Here is an 18459-nt window from a genome sequence, read left to right as displayed (position 1 = left end):
ACTAAAACTAATAAAGCAGGGGCGCCTCATTCCATTCCACATCAGCAGCAAGCCACCAAAACCAAACGGTGTATGGTAGCCGGGCCCTGTCCCTGTCAGAGCTTCTGTACGGCGGCTTCAGCTGAATGGGTGCAGTGGGGGTCATCGAAGATTGTCGAGAATGCTTGGAGGAAAGTGTTCCAGTCTGACAGCACCAGCCTGTTTCATTCTAATTAGGGGGAAGGTCACCAACTCCCAGTATGCTTGCCCAGTTTCAGCCTGCCCCTTCCTAGCCCATCTGCTAGTGCCAGCCTCCCTGCCCAATCAGTCCCAGCTTCTCTCCCTTCTCCAGTCCCAATCTCACTAGACTTCTTGTCTCAATCTACTACTTTCCCTCTCCCTGGTCCAGCTCTTGTCCCCTCTGCATTTAACTCCAACAGCTTCCTCCTCCATACTGTCTAGGTGCCAGTAGTGGGGGGTCATCCTAGTGCCTGGCCTGGAACAGTTGGGAGCAGCCATTACAGGGAAAGTCTGGCTTTACCTCTGTAGTCCTGGAGTCCCTGCTCCAAAGCTTGGGAGCGCTTAAGCTGTTCAAAGAAAAGGTTGCCGGAATTTAACATGGCAAACCAACATATTTTTCCCTAGTCTCACTCTTGGGCATGGCTGAATCATTTTGGTTGAAAATTTCAGAATAATTCAGCCTAAGGTCACCACCTGGCAAGGAAAATTTCAGCCCAAATGGTTAAAATTTAGCTAAGTTATAGGCAACTGAATACTGGGTCTTATAATGAGACGTATCAGACCACCTTAATAATAGGCAGTGCTATCAACCCACCTATAATACTTCAGATATGGAATGATCATCACTGCAGTATCTACTGAAGTCAGGACTTTAGTCTGTAGAGACAACTAGTACCTTCTTTAACCTCCATGTGTTTGGAAATGAAAGGCAAGACATGGAAAAGGCACAATAGCAACTGAAGACATGCCTTGACTATAGAGATACAGGTGATAATTTTCCTTATGAATATTAGCCATTGGAAGGGATAGCAACATATGCAAAATCCTTTACGTGCTTTGTAATATTCCTCTAGGTGATTATTTCCATTTGGAAGAGGTGGTACTACTAAAGAGGAATGAACTTCAAATGGAAAAATAATTATATGTACACATTTTCCTACTTTGAAACATTAAAAAAGATGCTTTGGCTCATCCTCTTTAGGATTTACAGTCTTCCTTCAGGCAGTTAATAAGTCTTAGCGTTTCTGAAGCTGGTGATGAATGACTAGAAACTGAAAGTGCTATAAACAAAATTTGACAATTTTAGAATCATCATAAAAATGAAAAACTATTCCTCCATGTTTTCCCAGTGACATCTGAGTAAGGTAGATAGAGTTTAACATTCATGCAGGATACAGTATAAATTGGAAAAGGACCAAGAAATGTAATTCAGACGTATGGTCCTGATGGAATACTACTGCACAATAACGTTATTCGCAAAACTTCAGCAACCACAAATGATCGATAGCATATTTTCAGGATTCTCTAATAAGATATACTGGGCCAGAATTATCCCTGCCATAATTCCATTGAGTAACAAGGGAAGGAGAGAAAATACCCCTGCTACCCTATCAAGGAAAGGCTAATGAGGTATCCCTGGTTCCAGGACTGGTTACTGTTGCCCAGCAGACAGTGAAGAGGAGCCAGGCATGCTACAGGTATTCCCTGATGGAAATGAAGAAATGGATCCAGATCCCTAGCTACAAATGCAGAGGGCACATAACAAAGGAGGGGGCGTGCTCTACCCTAAATTGGAGCAGTCTTCATGCTGCTTTAAGTTGCACTGGCTGCCAGCAACAGACAGAAAGAAGTACAACAGTTATGCCTCCTTCCCCAGCCACATCCCCTATCTGATAGCCAGAAACTGAAGTCAAAGGGAGTTTTGTCATTTACATCAATAGCAGCAGGTCTCATAGACAAAGGCCAGAAGGGACCACCATGATCTAGTTGTTAGAAACTGGCTGGCTGGTCTAGTTGCTAGAAGCTCAGTCTTAAAAAAAGTTAGGTTTTTTTGCCCCCACTACTCCCCTTGGAAGGCTGTTCCAGAACTTCACTTCTCTGGTGGTTAGGAACCTTCATCTAATTTCAAGTCTAAACTTACTGATAGCCTGTTCGAATCCATTTGTTCTTGTGCCAACATTAGGCCTTAACTTAAATAACTCTTCTCCCTCCCTAGTGTTTATCCTTCTGATGTATTTATAGAATCATAGAAGATTAGCGTTGGAGGAGACCTCAGGAGGTCATCTAGTCCAACCCCCTGCTCAACAGAACCCCAACTAAATCATCCCAGCCAGGGCTCTGTCAAGCCAGGCCTTAAAAACCTCTAAGGATGGAGATTCCACCACCTCCCTAGGTAACCCATTCCAGTGCTTCATCACCCTCCTAGTGGGCCTGCACAGACAGGGAGCCAATCAGGGAAGGCCTTATAGGGTGCCGATCAGGGCCCAGATTGGAGGGAGCCAATCAGGGCCAGGCTCAGCCCTATAAGAAGGCTGATCAGGACAGGAGCAGGCAGTCTGTCCCAGGCCTTTGAGAGGGGAAGGTCTGTCTCCAGGCTAGGAGACTAGCACCCGGGACAGCGCAGTACTGGGCAGGCCTGGGGGAGCAGAGGGTAACTCCAGCCTGGAGTCTGTCAGGCTGCAGGCCCTGAAGGGAAGAGCCTAGCCGGTGCTAGGGGCCGAAGGGGAAGCGGCCCAGGGATGTGGACAGACGGAGGGAGAGAAGGAGGGTAGGATGGCTGCCACTAGAGGGTCCCTGGGTTGGGACACAGAGTAGTGGGCAGGCTTGGGTCCCCTCCTTTCCCCCTTGCCTTGCACCCGGCCGACGGAGCAGCCATCTAGAGCTGCACCAACCCCCTGCCAAGAGGGGAGTAACTTTGAGGGTGCAGTTGGCCACATTGGCCAGGATGCAGAGAGGCAGCTGATTGATTTCCACACACCCCCCCGGAAGGGGGTGAGGGTGGACTAAGGGGCACTGCTGGAGGGCAGTGGCTTGAAGAGGATGCTGCAAGCTTGGGAGCAATGCAGGTCTGAACACGCCAAAATGAGAGCGAGATGATGGACAGGACACCACCAGGAGGGGGCGCTCCACTGGACAGAGTTAATTCCCAAGACAACCAGTAGGAGGCGCCAGGTGGTGAGTCCCAACCCCATCACAATCTGATAATAATTTCTCACTGTTATTCTCTCCACGAAGGGGAACTTGTACTGTTCAGAGTAGTTGGTATTATATTCTTCCAATCCTCTAGAGAGATTTGCTGGTTTATTTTTTCCCAACCTTTGTTCATTTTGTCAATATTACCTTGTATTTCTGTAGCAACGAGTGCATCTGGGGTTTGATATCCATACAGATATTTAAAGCATTATACATATTTAACTTGCTCAAGAGGAGAATGCCTGGGACAACGTATTTGCTCTTGACACTTAAGAAACTGCTAAGATAGCAGCTCTGAAAATACCAAATAGACTTGTTCAGTGATTCTTTCAACCTTCTCCATACTGTAAAAGGATGCCCTTTTATACACCCTGGAAGCCCTCTCTCATGTAGCTGGGACTACTCCATCATCCATTTAGTAAATAAGGGAGGAGTAGGGTGGTTGCAAACCCCTGACACCTGTTTGTGACCTCCCAGCTGAGAACTCATGACTTAAATGGACATAGAGAAAAAGTTATGTAGGAGAGGAAGGCAGAGTAATCTTGAGGTTAAGGCACAGCACTGGGAGGAAGAAGATCAAAGTTATTTCCCATGTTCTATCCCAGGCCTTTGTGTGACCATGGTCAAGCCACTTAACCCTCTGTTTCCCCATCAGTAAAATGGAAATAATTATATTTACTTACCTTTCTAACCGGGTTGTTGTGTTGTGAGGCTTAATTTGTTAATCTGTCAGGCACTTGGAGGTATGCAGATAGAAGTCCCTGTAGAACCACAAAATATTATTTATTATTATACATCTACATTTTCTAATTTGTTTCATTTAATTTTCTGGCATGACTTTTGTCCCTCATGAGATTTTATGCTGCAGTATCTTCTTTTAAAATCTTTGTTGCATTTTACTTATAAATATAAAAAAATACAAAAAGATACACCAAGATATATAATGAACCAATAACACATCCATAAGGTACAATATAAAAATAAAATAAAACTGTATAGGAAAACAGGGAATGAATTTAAAAATCCCGAAAGTAGGAATTTATTTGCACTACAGACAATATTAAGTTCTTTCATCTTTTCAACCTCTAGGGGGAACTGTGTTTTCAGCAAACCCTCCCCCAAGAAGAATTTTCTTAATCTAGAGCAGGCTTCAGAAACTGTTAATGTTAGCTGGAGCTTAATTTAGGAATAAAGCCTTCCAGAATAAAAAGCACAATTCACAGTAATGCTTTGAGTTGGAACAGTGATTCTAATCTTGATTTGTATGCATGCTATTCTGGGAGGAAAATACTGTTTCCATAATTACCTTAATCCTAAAGGGCGAGATTCCGAAATCCTCACTCTTATTGTAGCCAATGGACATTTTGCCTGACAAAAGATTCAGACTGTATGAGTTGGTCCTATTAAAAACATGTATGTAGTTGAAAGAACTAATGTCTGCTCACTGGAAAAGAATTTTAGATTTACAACCCTGGAAAATGTTTGCAGCCGTACTGTATTTGTACTCGTGACAAGGTAGATGTAATTTGGATCAACAATAAATTGTTGCACATAAGCTTTTGACTCCAAAAGATCCTTGTGCTCTAAGGGCCTGATCCAGAAATGTTTACTAAAGCCAGACTCCCACTAGTTTGAATGGCAGTGTTCATGTGCATAAGGGCTGCAGGTTGGGTCCTAAATCCAAGTCTGTATCTATGTATGAAAACTGGCCTTCAAACCTGGTATTTTCCAGTCTTTTTTTTTAATCACTTTTGTCCTGTATGCTGAGTAGTACCTTATTCCCTGAGGAGTAGTCAAAATGAATAAGGATGGCAGACATGTGATTTGTTTGCTTATCTTTTCCTTATTGACACAATTCATGCTAGTTGAAATAAGATGGCTCTCAGACAAAATGCAGCACACAGAAATGAAAGAGAGATACATTTTGAAAAAAAATCAAAGTGGTGTTGCCAGGTGGCAGTATCATAAACAGACATAGGGTCAATGGAAAGCAGTGGCTGGAAAGGAAGGCAACATACAAAATGATCTTCAGTAGGGTGGATGTATCTGTAAACTTTAAAATCATTCTGAAACCAAATTAAGTAATCAAATAATATTTTAAATGCACATTTTTCAGGCAAGTTACTTGTCTTTGAATTTCTACATCTTATTTTTGACTGATCTCCATTAGATAAATATTCCAGGAAAATATTCTGGTGAATTTTTGATTAGTTGATTAGTTTTGATTAGAAAGAAAATTATTTATTGGACCTTTTAAATTCTATTGCTTAGTTTAATTGCATTAAAAGCATGTGCAGTTGCCTCTTGGGTTTAATTCAGACTTCATGTGCTCTTAAAGATGAACAGCTGGGTTCCACTAGGAACCAAAGTTTCCAATTTATATTCTGTATAGTAAAGGCAGCAACTATTTGTTTATATACATTGCCCTGACAGTGACCTCAACCCTGAGTTAAACAGACCCCTTCTGTAAGGTGAGAAGCAGTTCACTCACCCTACCAGTTCAACCTTGGGCCTCTCATTATAAGCATAAAATGTCAAACTGTGCAGGATTACTCTGTGTGTGCAGACGTGGACCACTGACCATTATGGAACATGCACAATCCACAGATTTCACAGTTGCAAGTGATGAATGCAGTTAGTCCCCCTCTCCATTCTATTTGTATCCTCCTTCACTGTATAATTTTTAACTCTTTTCAGTATTTAATGTTGAGAATAGTTTCTTATTCAGAAAACAATCATCCATTTTCAAGTGGCATTTCCGAAATTTCTGAAGTTATAGTTGCTTTGTTTGTAATACATATAAAAACAAGTGTTTTTTTTCTTACCATGGGAAATAGCTAAGTAAATTAGTCAGAGTGGTGCCCAGACTATTTAACAAGTGAATTTTTCACACCCAAACAGTGTTAAACAAACACAATTCTCTGAATACAAGCTCTTTCCAATGAAATAATTGAAAAATGAGTTTTGTTTTGCTTTTAATTACACACATTTACTGGGGCACACAGTCTTCTGCAGAATTAAATTTTGCTGGTTAAGCCCAGCCTGTAATGACGGGCAGTGCAAAGCTGCTCTGTTCTAGGGGCCACACCAAGTGGCACAATGTCTCCCAGAGCTCCACAGTTGCATGGGGGCAGGGGAGGGAATAGGAGTGTTTATGCTACATACCTTTAAATGGGGTGACCAGATGTCCCGTTTTTAAAGGGACAGTCCCGTTTTGGGGGACTTTTTCTTATATAGACGCCTATTACCCTCCACCTCCTGACCCGTTATTTCACAGTTGCTATCTGGTCACCCTACCTTTAAAGGAGGCAACGTGCTTCTCACTTGCTGCCGACCAGCTCTGCTAGAGTTTGTGGGGCGCAGCCGAAGTCCTACCTACTCCCTGGAAGTATCCTCTGGGCATCCCTGAGTGCTAGTGTTTCAATTATACCCCTCCCCATGAAGGCTGTGCAGAGGAGAAGAGTTTCTTACCCTCCCCCTCCCCGAGCCACAGAGCAGCCCGTGTTAATGTTGGGATAGATTCTGCTAGCTTTTCCCACATTGGTAGCCCACTGCTTTCCATGAGCCTGCCTGCGGAGTAAGTAGTATGAATCCCGCGCGTACACTGTCCATCACCCAGTCTCAGGCTGAGTTGCACGTTACACTTAGGAGTTGTTCCGTTCAGTGTCAACGGGCATGCTCGTGCACTAAGGTACCACTCCGGCACACTCGGCGCAGGGACAACCCGCCAAGGAGAATACTGCTGGATTGTCTGGGATTCTGCGGGGGGGACAGCTACTGTGTCCTCTCCCAGCACGCGCGCTTTCTTCCATTGGTGCAGAATAGCCGCACGGTGCTTTTGCCCAGAGGGGAGCTAGGAACGCTTCCCTTTCAGCAGGGGCAGCAGCGTTAAAAGAGCGCCCCACCCGCTGTTGCACGAAAGGGCTATTTTAAGTAGGTTTTTTTTTTTTTGGGGGGGGGGGAATTCGTTCATTCGGAGGGCGGCTCCCAATCCTGCAAACCGAGCTTTTAAAACACGCTCGGTCTCTTGCACGGCCGCAGGTCGCTCCGCATCCAGAGTTAAAGCATTACGTGTTATTCGCTGCATCCCCAGCTCCTGACTGTAAACGGGTCTTTTGCACGCCGTGTTGGGACACGTGCACGGTGAAGAAAAAAAAGAACGATCGCATGGAGGAGATTTTCAAAGTCCGGATTGCACGGGTGAGCGCGACTTCTCAGGCAAGCAACAGCCGAGCGGGGTCCTTTTATTTCCTACCCACCTCTCCCCTTGCTCCAGGTTTGCAGCGCCCTTTGCAGCCATTGCTCATCAGAGCGCCCCTGGGCGAGATGTGGGTTGGTTACAGAAAGAGGGGCGGTGGGGTGGGGGGGCCGGGATTTTGTTTGAGGGGGAGGGGGCGGAGGGGCGGATCAGCCCTGCAGGAATGTTAATGAACGACTCCTCCCCAAACACAAACCCGGCCTCGCAGCGCCATGTGTGGCAACAGGCGCGTTGGCTCCCACACTATTTAAACAGAGGGCTATAGACCAGCGAGGATCAATAAGATCAGCCAGGAGGCAGAGCGTGGGGGAGGAAGATGCCCCACCAATAACAAGTTGCTGGGACAGTTAGTTAACCTGCCAAACACCCTTAAAAATCAGCCACCCAACAACCGAGAGAAAACCAGCAGCTCCCTCTTACCCCACGGGCTGGTGATCTCTGTATTAAAGTGTGCAGGGGGAGGAGGTTGGTAGCACTCTCTTGTTCTGTGCAGGGCACACAGGGGGACTCGGAGGCAGCGGCGAGAGGGGGGAGGGAGCTCACGGCTATTGAAACAATGCCATCCTTCTTCTTACTTAGCGTCCCCTGCATCCTGGTGGCTTGGATGCTCCTGGCAAGCAGCAGCAGCAGCAGCCCCGACGAGGAGAAGCTGATCAGGGTCCTGGTGCTGCTGCCCAAGGACAACTCCTACCTGTTCTCCCTGGCCAGGGTCAAGCCAGCCATCGAGTACGCCGTGCGGAGCCAGCAAGAGAACGGGACCTGCCTGCCGGGCTACCGCTTCGAGGTGATCTACGAGGACTCCGAGTGCGGCAACCGGGCGCTCTTCAGCCTGGTGGACCTGGTGGCCCTGAAGCAGCAGAAACCGGACCTGCTGCTGGGGCCCGTCTGCGAGTACGCGGCTGCCCCGGTGGCCCGGCTGGCCTCCCACTGGAACCTGCCCATGATCTCGGCTGGGGCGCTGGCCACCGGCTTCAGCACCAAGACGGGCGAGTACTCGCACCTGACCCGGGTCTCGCCCGCCTACTCCAAGATGGGCGAGATGTTCCTGGCCCTGTTCCGGCACCACAAGTGGAGCCGGGCCACGCTGCTCTACAGCGACAACAACCAGGAGCGCAACTGCTACTTCACCATGGAGGGGGTGCATGTGGTCTTCCAGGAGGAGGCGTTCCCCATGGCCGTGCACAGCTTCGACGAGAGCGGCCGCTACTTGGACCTGGACGAGATCGTGCGCTCCATCCAGGCCGGGGAGCGAGGTGAGTGAGCCAGGGGCAGCACGGGCACCCGCAGGGGCAAATCCCTCCTCCCCCTTACCCCGATCACACCCCGCCAACCCCACTGGAGCAGGACACCCGCCCGAACCTCCCCTGCCCGGAGCATCCCGCCCCAGCCAGGCTGTAGCCCGGCTGCGCCCCTCTGCGTTCATCGCCTCCCTCCAGTGCCTCCGGGTAGAGCTTTGTCCAAACCAGCCCACCCGTCTCCGCTGAAGGAGCCTTGGCCAAATCATCGCCCACCGGTGGAGTTTAGTTAAATCACCGCAGTCCCCTTCCAGCCCCGCATCCCCGCAACCATGCACCCGCCGTAAAAACCTGGCCCAAGCGCTCCCTGCCCAAAGCCCTGGGCCAGTCTCCCAGAAAGCGCCTCGTGGGTGGAGAAGCGTAGTGCAAAGCCCCCTCCTGTGGCCGTGCGGAGGAGCTGTGGCTTAGCTGCCGGTCCAGCCCCAGTTCGCCGCCGCCGCCCTGCAGCCCGCTCCGCCAGCGCCGAACGGGTGTGAGACGCTGTCAGGTCAGCGTCTGCAAAGCAGCACCTCGCACTGGTGCCAATGGCTACGCAAGGTAGCAGAGAATCAATCTCCCGGTGTCTAGTAGAGCAGATTTCCACGGCCAGTCAGTCCTTCCCATAGTGATCTGCATAAATGGGGACCAGAAGCCTCCCCCTTTAAAGCAAAGAGACATTGTTTTAAAGCTGGGGAACGTCTGATAAAGCCCTGACTGTGTGCAGCTTGTGAAATGCGGGCACTGGGGGCGGGGGAGGGTCTTCAAATCCCCTTTGTGTGGAAAGTCATTGCAATAGGATTACTATGCCCTGATGCCACCGCGGTTTATGCCCACGTTGACTGCATGTAAACGGGAAACATTCAGGGGATTCCTAGCTTGCAAAACATGCCCAGAATTCACCCAGCCAGTGGTTTGTTGAACGCATTCACAGTCCCATTAAGTAACGCCATCTCCCATATACGCTGTGCTCCTGAGTGCTCTCCAGTTTCCTTAGCTGGGAATGAGGGTGTGCAGCGAGCTGTATTTTTTCCGCCATGCAGTCGTTCTAGTGCTGTGCACCTGAACTGGGGGAGATGGAGGGCGTAGGTGCAACGTGTTGACAGAAGCAGCCGGTGTATCAGCACGAAACACAACCCTCCTCTTTTGCAGCTTGTCTGATCCGTAAGGCAGCTAGTGAGACATAGCCATTAATTGTAGCTGCCTGCATTCACCTGGGGCGACACTGCTAATCTGTCCGAAAGTAAAGCAAACTCATCGCGGAAGTAACACGGTGAAATGTATGTGTGGTGGTAAAGCAGGTTTGCGTATCAAGGCTCGGAAGCAGAATAATCCGAAATTCAAAGCAGTATGCGCAAGAAATGATGAATAAACATGACTATGAAAATGCACAGGATGAGATCAAACTTTGGTCCAGAATGACTTAAACTTTGCTGTTTATCGCCTGTTGCAGCTAAATCCTCGAGTATCTTTTTTTTTTCAGCTAGCTCTTTGCATGTTTTGCATGCTGCGTGCATTTTCTGTTTTAGAGAGGGTATTAGTTATGTTTCCTCAGGTATATAATAGCAAACAACATGCCAGAGTTTTTTTTTTCCTAGCGCTTCTTAAAAATGTGTTAGTTGTGCATAGAGATAAGTAAGAGATTTTCTAGGCAATTTTGTTGTGTATATTGTGCTGCAAATATTTCATGTTCTGTGCTTTCAAGTGGCCACTCACAGTATCGGCAGGGTAGATCTTTTGTGTCGTTTCCTGTTTTTATTCAGATCGGGAAGTTTTCTCCGTTCAGGTCTCACACTGATGGCTTTTAGGCTTTTAGTTCAGCACTGCGGTAGCTATCAAAGGAGCCAGTTATGCAAGTGGTGGGGGTGGGATATACACTGCAGAAGCTTTACACTGGCTCTGCTGTTACTCATTGCATATGTATGTCATCTGTTATGCAGAGACATCTCAAAGGGCAGATTTCACTGTTGGTCTGGGGCACTTAAAGACTCATTGACTAATTCTGATTATGGATCTCTCACACGCACACAGAGAGATAGTATACCAAATAATCTAAATGCCAGAGTAAAAGAAACATGGAATGCTTGTGTGGTGTGGTGGAGTATGAATTACATGTGGTTTCTGAGTAACCTGCTTAGAACTTGTAGGGAATTCTCCCTGAAATAATTAATGTGGACATATAGTTCCTGTAAGGTTATATTTAAAATATATTGAGTCTTGCACCTCCTTACACCAGGCTGAATTTGGCCCAGCATCTGAGCTGTATGGTATTTTGGCTAATCATCCTCATTAGCAGGGATTAATGCAGATAAGAGTAGTTGAGACCCTGGAGGTACTGAGAGAGGGAGGATACTTGAAAGGGATAATATTTTGCCCAGCTGACTGTCACATGTTGAAAAGTTTGGGCATGATTCTGTTCCCATCCCAGTGAACCCACTGACTTAGATGAGAGCAGGATCAGCGCCTTTGGGTGAAATCCTAGTTCTATTGAAATCGATTTGAATTTTGCCGTTTACTTCAGCAGGGCTAGGATGTCACCCGTTTGTATTATGATGCTCTTTATTTATAGTAGAAATCTGATTTATTTCAACAAGCTGCATTGCTAGCAAGAGAAAACACATGCATCTGCCAAACCACAGATTTTTGGATTGGACAGCAGACCTGTTGCTTATCCTGCAAGTTTTTGTTTTAGTGACTCTGCATATGTTCAAAGGTTGAGCAAAGAAGTTTTCCTCTCATCCTGCTAAGTCTTACCATGGAGATTTCCTCCCCCCTCCTTCCATTTAGAAGCCCCGTTGAGTATTGCATAAATAACAAACATTTTGTGGAAGCAGCTAGCAGCGGAACGTGAATTCCTCACTCTTGCATGTGTGCAGTAATTTTGCCACCAACTGTTAGCAAAACAACAGGGAGATAAGTGGCTTGTAAAACGTCTTTAAAAAAATTACCCTTAGGCTGGATGAATTGATTATATATCATATAATAGCAAAAAGCGTGAAACATAATAGAACAACCCACCTATTTAGAATGCACTGGATTAATTGCAAACCTGAATTAATTACTTAATGTATTTATTTGGTACATAAGCATATTAAATGACATTTCCCTGCTACAGGCAATGCTAACCATGGAAATTTTTGTTAATTGCTTGTTGAAAAGAAAAACAACCAAAAAAAAAAGCAGAAACATGTCAAAATATTCCAAGCATGCACTGTGCATTAATTGATAGTGGATCAAGTTAAAGAAACTCCTTCCCTAAAACTGACTGGAGATTTAAATTTAAAAATATGCACTTAAAACTATTTTTGTAACTCCCAGTTAAATAGAATCCTATTGAGTGAGGTGTTTTTTTTTTTTTCAAAACTGATACAAATCACGCTCCATATAACCCCAATGCAGTCACTACATGGTACATTTGTATTGATGCAGTGTATATATTTTAGCACATGGTATATTTGTATTGATGCAGTGTATATGCTTTAGGACTTTGCACTGGTGATATAAAGTTACACTGGTGTGAATTTCCTGAACTCACAAGGCCTATGAGATAATTGGTACCAACTGATGGATTTTTAATCTCATTCAGGAGAGCACTTAAGCAAGTGCTAAAGTTGAACAGAGGAATTTAAGCACTAGTTTAAGTGCTTTCCTGAATGAATAAGATGCAACAAATAACAGCTAGCCAAAATAGCCAAGCAGAGAAAAGCATTTTTAATGAACATAAGGTTTATGTCTCTGCTTTGTTTTCTTGATGATTAAAAGCATAATAATTCTATTTCAATAAGAAAAGTGTTAACCTGTAGCAAATGGAACTTGATTTCTTTTCTAATCTCTTCCTAATTTCATTATATAGCCACATTTTATTTTAACAAAGGGAATGGCGTTCCCTTCCTTCAACTCACTTATCTTCAGTTTCATTCCTGTTTACAAGGGGAATTGCCATAATTTCTCAGAGGATTATACTTGCAATTGATCGTTGCTTAATTTTTCATATTTTTTTATTAGAATGAGAGTGACAGTCACTGAAATCTTGATATAGATTCAAATTCTACTCATTTTACTCATGCAGATAGTCCCACTCACTTTCATAGCAATGGGGAAGGGATTTACTTCAATGGGGCTTATGCACATGTGTTAAGTTAAGAACCTGCTTATGTGGTCATTCATAAATGTCTGCATTAAAGAGTTAATGAATTTTAGTTTTCAGAATACACTTTTTACAATTATCACACTAAGATAACATTTTGAAAATCTAGTTTGGAAACCAGAATTCCAGTTCCTGCAGCCTCCTGTATCGCACATCCGTAACAGCATGGAGCACTCTCTCCTGCAGGGTGTGGGTGTTTCTGGACTGCCTCTACTGCATGGTGGCCATGTGTATGTAGCTCTCTGCACCTGGCACACCTGGCGAGCTGCACCAGCAGGATTGCTGTGCTGTGTTCAGTGACATTTCGGATCCCATCCATGTGGTAGCGTTATCCCATGTGCCCTGGGTAGGATCAAGCCCTAATACAGACGTACAATACATTTTAAAAGTTATACCATGGTTATGACCCTGCCAAATTCATGGCCCATTTTGGTCAATTTCACGGTCATGGGATTTAAAAAATCATCAATTTCATTATTTCAGCTATTTAAATCTGAAATTTCAGTGTTGCTATTGTAGGGGTCCTGACCCAAAAAGGAGTTGGGGAGGGGGTCACAAGGCTATTGTAGAGGGGGGGATGCGGTACTGCTACCCTTACTTTTGCACTGCTGCTGGCGGCAGTGCTGCCTTCAGAGCTGGGCAGCTGGAGAGCAGCGGCTGCAGGCCAGGAGTCCAGCTCTGAATGCAGAACTGCCACCAGCAGCAGCGCAGAAGTAAGGATGTCCTGGTATGATATCATCACCCTTACTTCTGCTTTGCTGCCTGCAGAGCTGGACTCTCAGTCAGCAGCCGCCATTGTCCGGCTGCCCAGCTCTGAAAGTAGCAGCACAGAAGTAAGGGTGGCAATACCATACTATGCCATTCTTACTTTTGCTGGCAGTGGCTCTGCCTTCAAAGCTGGACTCCCAGCCTGCAGCCGCCGCTCTTCAGCTGCCCAGCTCTGACGGCAGCATCACAGAAGTAAGGGTGGCAATACCACAACCCCCCAAAAATAACCTTGTGACCCCCCCTCCCGCAACTACTTTTTGGGTCAGGACCCCCAACTTGAAAAACACTGGTCTCCCCTGTGAATTCGGTAAAGTATAGGGTAAAAACACACAAGACCAGATTTCACGGGGGGAGACCAGATTTTATGGTCTGTGATGCATTTTTCATGGCCATGAATTTGGTAGGGCCAAATTTGGTAACCATGGTTGAGAAAGGAAGACGGCTTGGCAAATATGAATCTAAGCCTTTGAAAATGGTTCTTCCAAATCTTAATGTCACAAAAAAAATTACCATGAAAAGTGAGTGTTTATTACAAAGATTGGCCTTTTTATTTTTAATGCTTTTCCAGATCTAGTCAACTGGCTAAAGCTTTCAATTCAGCAATAATTAGTTTAACAAAACTCAGCAATGCTGGCTGAGGTCCAGATCCTACAAACACTTTAGCACATGCTTAATTTAAGAATTTGAGTAATCCCATTAATTTCAGTAAGACTACTTGCGTCCATAGAGTTAAGCACTGTATAAGTGCTCGCAGGATCAAAATACTAATACTGGAATTACTTTGATATGTATATTTTAAACTGAAGAAAGTAGAAAGTATTCACCCATGAAAGCTTATGTTCAATGCATCTGTTAGTCTTAAAGGTGCCACAGGACTCTGCTTTTTATAAGAATTTAGTTATATTTTCTACTAATTTACAAATACAGACCAAATAAACAGTTACATTTTTACTTAATTTACATTTTTAAAAGCTTGCAAAAAATGACACACACACACAACTTATCTTTGGATTTTATGGGTGTATTTCCTGTACACACCAAAAAAATGTAATCTTTGATATATTCCTGCTGTGCTAAAACCACATCCAAATAGTTAACATTTGTCCCCTCACATTCCTTTATCAGCTCTCAAACTACGACCTATCAACACATTTTAAAACAGAAATTTTTCCACTCTTCATTCCTGTTAGTCAAGGTCATAAACTGGTGCAGGGGGAATAACTTCAATTTCACTTACAGGATGGGGATTTTATAGTAGATGTGAATTATGAAGGCAAAAGTCAAGAGACGATTGGGAGGGCAATTAGAAAGTGTTTTAAAAGAAAAACAGCTCACCTTTCCATTAGGAAGAGTGTGCCAAATTCATTCCTGGTGTAAATCCAGAAAGAATTTGATCCCATAGGCTGTATTTGCTGATAATGATTCAGTAATTCCTATGCCAAAGTTTATATCCAACATGAGCTCTTCCCCCCCCCCCCCCCCCCCATGTAAGCGACTCAATACTCATAAGTTATAGTTTGCTCTGGAAATTTTTATACTAATCGACTACAGACATTAAGACAGACCTGTCCCTGGTGGAACTTCTCTGAAGTGTATTGGGTTATGCCAGCGATGAATTTGGATCATTATGCCTATAATGGAATAAACCTAGAAAACAGAGGGAAGAAGATTTAGCTTGCTTGCAACTTTATTTTATGTGAGCACAAGCACTTGACAAGAAAAACTGAATATGATTTTGATTGAGCTTTATTGTGTGGATGAAAATAGCTGCTTCCATTGTTGTAGCTTTATCATGGCACGGCAGTACTTCTTGAGAATATATGTTATGTTTCTTTTTAGTCAGCGCACTGACAACTTTTATTTTGATTTTTATGATCAAATCTCATGGACCAGGACATTAAACAAGCATACTTGTATCACACCAGACCGCCTTCTGTGCTTGCTGCATGTGTCATCCTAGGAATGGGAACAGAATGCTCTGCCTGGACACAGACCTGCACATATTTAATAGTTTAGCTAGTTTCACGTGTATTGTGAAGTTATATAGCAGTTTGTGATATAGACTGTTTACTATGAGAGAAGTACACCTCTTGATGAAGGGGGAGAGGGAAACAGGTGATGTTGCCTTCCATGCCTTGTATGCTGGGGAACTGAACTATGTGCTAGCATCATTAAGCTTAGTACAGAGGGAAAAACAGGGATTAGATCCATGCTTACACAGATCAAGTGCCTAGAAAAAAAGGCAGCATGATGGAACAGCAACTATGTTCCTATAGGCTGGAATAGCAGCTGCAACCCATTAGTGGCAGGTTGGGAAGTAGATTCTATCCCTGCAGTTTCTACTTAGCTCCCTGCACAAAGTCTCTTTACTCAAGTTATTGAGTGGGAAGGGATGAATTTCACCACATGCACAAAACAGACTATTAACATGCCCTGGGAGTTTTTGACCAGATTTCTCTCTCAAGTTTATTGAGCCATCCAGTATCTTGTCCTTCTGCAAATCACTGGCACCAATTCTGACATATGGTAACAACAGTAGATTTCCACTGTAACCCCCTCCTCTCCAGCATACTGTACAAACCAGAATGCCAAGTGCTCAGCTGCATCTCCGTATTTAGAATTTTGAAGTAATGTAAATGTTGCCTGGATATTACCTCTTGGATGACAGCATAGCTCTGATCTTCTAATCTGCTAGCATGGATGGAGTACCGCTGAATAATAGCGGAACACATTTTAGGATCCGAACTTTTATCTGTCTTTTGGATCATTGATAAATGAGACCTTGAGTCTTTTAACACTGTAACTGTTTTCAAGGTATTCAAAATGAAATTCTGAATGATAAAATGATAAAATTATGTCTTAATTTTGGAATAATTTCATATTCACTTGCAATAAGGCAGCTGATAGAGCTCTGAACTGGGAGTCAGGAGACCTGGGTTCTTTTTCTGGCTCTGCCACTGACCTGTGGGTGACCTTGGGCAAGTTACTTCTCCAGCTGTGCCTCCATTTCCCAATCCATAAAATGGAGATGATACTCCTTTGTATAGTGCTTGAAGATCTATTGATGAAAAGTGCTATATAAGAGTTAGGTGTTGTTGTTTTAATAAAAATTAAATGCACAATTAAACAAACCAACAAAAACCTCACCACATTACATGAATCAAGAATAAGATCGTATTTGGGCATAATTCTTTGCCCACTGAAGTCAATAGGATTTTTGGCATTGACTTCAGTGGGTAAAGGATTGGCCTTTGGTATTTGTATCCCCCTGTCTCATGTAGGCTCCTTTGGAAATCCCAGATTTAATTGTTAGCCTTGTTCCCATGATTTTTAAAATGTTGGGAGGACAGTTCAGGTCACTGTCTCTGGCAATAGACAAGCTTCATAATCTGTTCCCAGAGGTTTCAAGAACAGCTTCTTATCTCTGTTTTCCATTTTCTTCCACAGTTGTAATAATGTGTGCCAGCGGTGACACAATAAGGAACATCATGCTAGCTGCTCATCGACAAGGAATGACCAATGGGGACTACGCTTTCTTCAATATTGAACTCTTCAACAGCTCGTCATATGGTAATGTTATTCCCCACCCCTGCAGTATGTTGCAAAACTTTCTGTAAACATGATAACATTTTTAGATTTGTTAGTCTTAAAATATACCACTATTAGTCTTAAAATACACCACTATCTCTCCCTGGCCCTGAGGTTACCCGCCACTTGAATTATGTTATTAGCGAGAAGGAAACCAGAAACTCTGGATTTAACTACTTCTGGACTGATCTGTGTGAAGAAGCTATGTGACTAAATGAGAGTTCTAATATAGAAATTCCCTTACATTGTGGGAAAACTGCTTCAACAAAGACCTTTGTTATACCAGCCAGTTCTCACTACCTTCTATTCTATTGTGTGTTCTAATTCACAGTAGGTTGCTCTAAATCCCAGTCTTGTGATCGCAAGTCTTGGGCCTGGAATAGCCCAACCCCTGTTGTGGACTAGACTGCACATGACTGACTGGGAGGTAGGCAGCAGTGACACAGTGAATCCCAGCACAGAGAGTCATTGTTAAGGTATCAGAGGGGTAGCCGTGTTAGTCTGACTTGCATCTGAAGAAGTGAGGTTCTTACCCACGAAAGCTTATGCTCCCAGTACTTCTGTTAGTCTCAAAGGTGCCACAGGACCCTCTGTTGATTGTTAAGGTAGTGAGGGGTTGCCTAGATCACCAGCCAGAAAATCTTGACACCCTGGGGTGAAATCCTAGTCCCACTGAAGTCAGTGGGAGTTTTGCAGATTTGTACACCTGCCAGTGGCTGGAAAAACTTGATCTAATATGTGCTCCAGTTTTTGATGGCATATAATTCCTGCAGACACGCTGCTATATTTAGCCTTGTAGTATCACCTGGTGCACAAAAGCACAGTCATGTTCACCCCAGTATAATATAGTCACATACATGTGATGTACTTATACTTTTTAATTGGTTCAGCTTTCTGTGTCCCACACATCCATATACTAAAAGTTTTCCTTAGGAGTTAAGGTAAATATTTCACAAAGGACTCAGCACCACAACCCCAGAGTTAAGGGAGCACTGTCTATCTGACTTCTTGGCAACTGACCAATTTAAATAGCATTTCCTGAATATTTTTTGTGAATAATTCTTAGGGGAAAAAACATTAGAAGGATCTTCTGCTCTTCTTTTTTTAAGAAGGGGCAAACTAACTCTGAAGAGAAATCTACAAAACTGACTGTACACAAATTGTTGTCAAATGCATAAGGTAAACAAACTGAACACAGAATGTCAAACCTCCTCTTACAGTTCTAATAAACTTTG

At 44.2% G+C, this 18459-nt stretch overlaps 1 protein-coding gene and 2 long non-coding RNA genes across 15 annotated transcripts in view; 1 reads left to right on the top strand and 2 right to left on the bottom strand.

Moving 5' to 3' along the window:
- Positions 1-10304, bottom strand: part of LOC117879115 — a 40085-nt gene extending 29781 nt beyond the window's left edge. For 7 of the 10 annotated variants that reach the window (XR_004646177.1, XR_004646175.1, XR_004646176.1 and 4 more), the window contains exons 1-3: positions 7871-7956; positions 4499-4592; positions 3876-3953 (exon numbers count right to left, since the gene is read on the bottom strand). This is a non-coding gene — a long non-coding RNA (uncharacterized LOC117879115). Of the gene's footprint in view, positions 1-3875; positions 3954-4498; positions 4593-6489; positions 7624-7870; positions 7957-9036 lie in introns of those variants that run through there. The other 3 variants (XR_004646181.1, XR_004646179.1, XR_004646178.1) reach the window with 3 other exon arrangements.
- NPR3 (natriuretic peptide receptor 3) overlaps positions 7830-18459 on the top strand; it is a 58229-nt gene continuing 47599 nt past the window's right edge. For 2 of the 3 annotated variants that reach the window (XM_034774072.1, XM_034774071.1), the window contains exons 1-2: positions 7974-8703; positions 17084-17206. In XM_034774072.1, coding sequence (XP_034629963.1) covers positions 8007-8703; positions 17084-17206 — 820 coding nt within the window. In that variant the 5' untranslated portion in view covers positions 7974-8006. Of the gene's footprint in view, positions 7916-7973; positions 8704-17083; positions 17207-18459 lie in introns of those variants that run through there. The other variant, XM_034774073.1, reaches the window with a different exon arrangement.
- LOC117879117 overlaps positions 11770-18459 on the bottom strand; it is a 29167-nt gene continuing 22477 nt past the window's right edge. Inside the window, exons 2-4 of one of the 2 annotated variants that reach the window (XR_004646186.1) lie at positions 16599-16694; positions 15202-15283; positions 11770-13227 (exon numbers count right to left, since the gene is read on the bottom strand). This is a non-coding gene — a long non-coding RNA (uncharacterized LOC117879117). Of the gene's footprint in view, positions 13228-15201; positions 15284-16598; positions 17089-18459 lie in introns of those variants that run through there. The other variant, XR_004646185.1, reaches the window with a different exon arrangement.

The sequence above is a fragment of the Trachemys scripta genome, chromosome 6 (genome assembly GCF_013100865.1).
Source record: "Trachemys scripta elegans isolate TJP31775 chromosome 6, CAS_Tse_1.0, whole genome shotgun sequence".
Lineage (NCBI taxonomy): Eukaryota > Metazoa > Chordata > Testudines > Emydidae > Trachemys > Trachemys scripta.
Note: the sequence above shows the minus strand (reverse complement) of the source record. Positions and strands in the feature narration are given on the sequence as shown.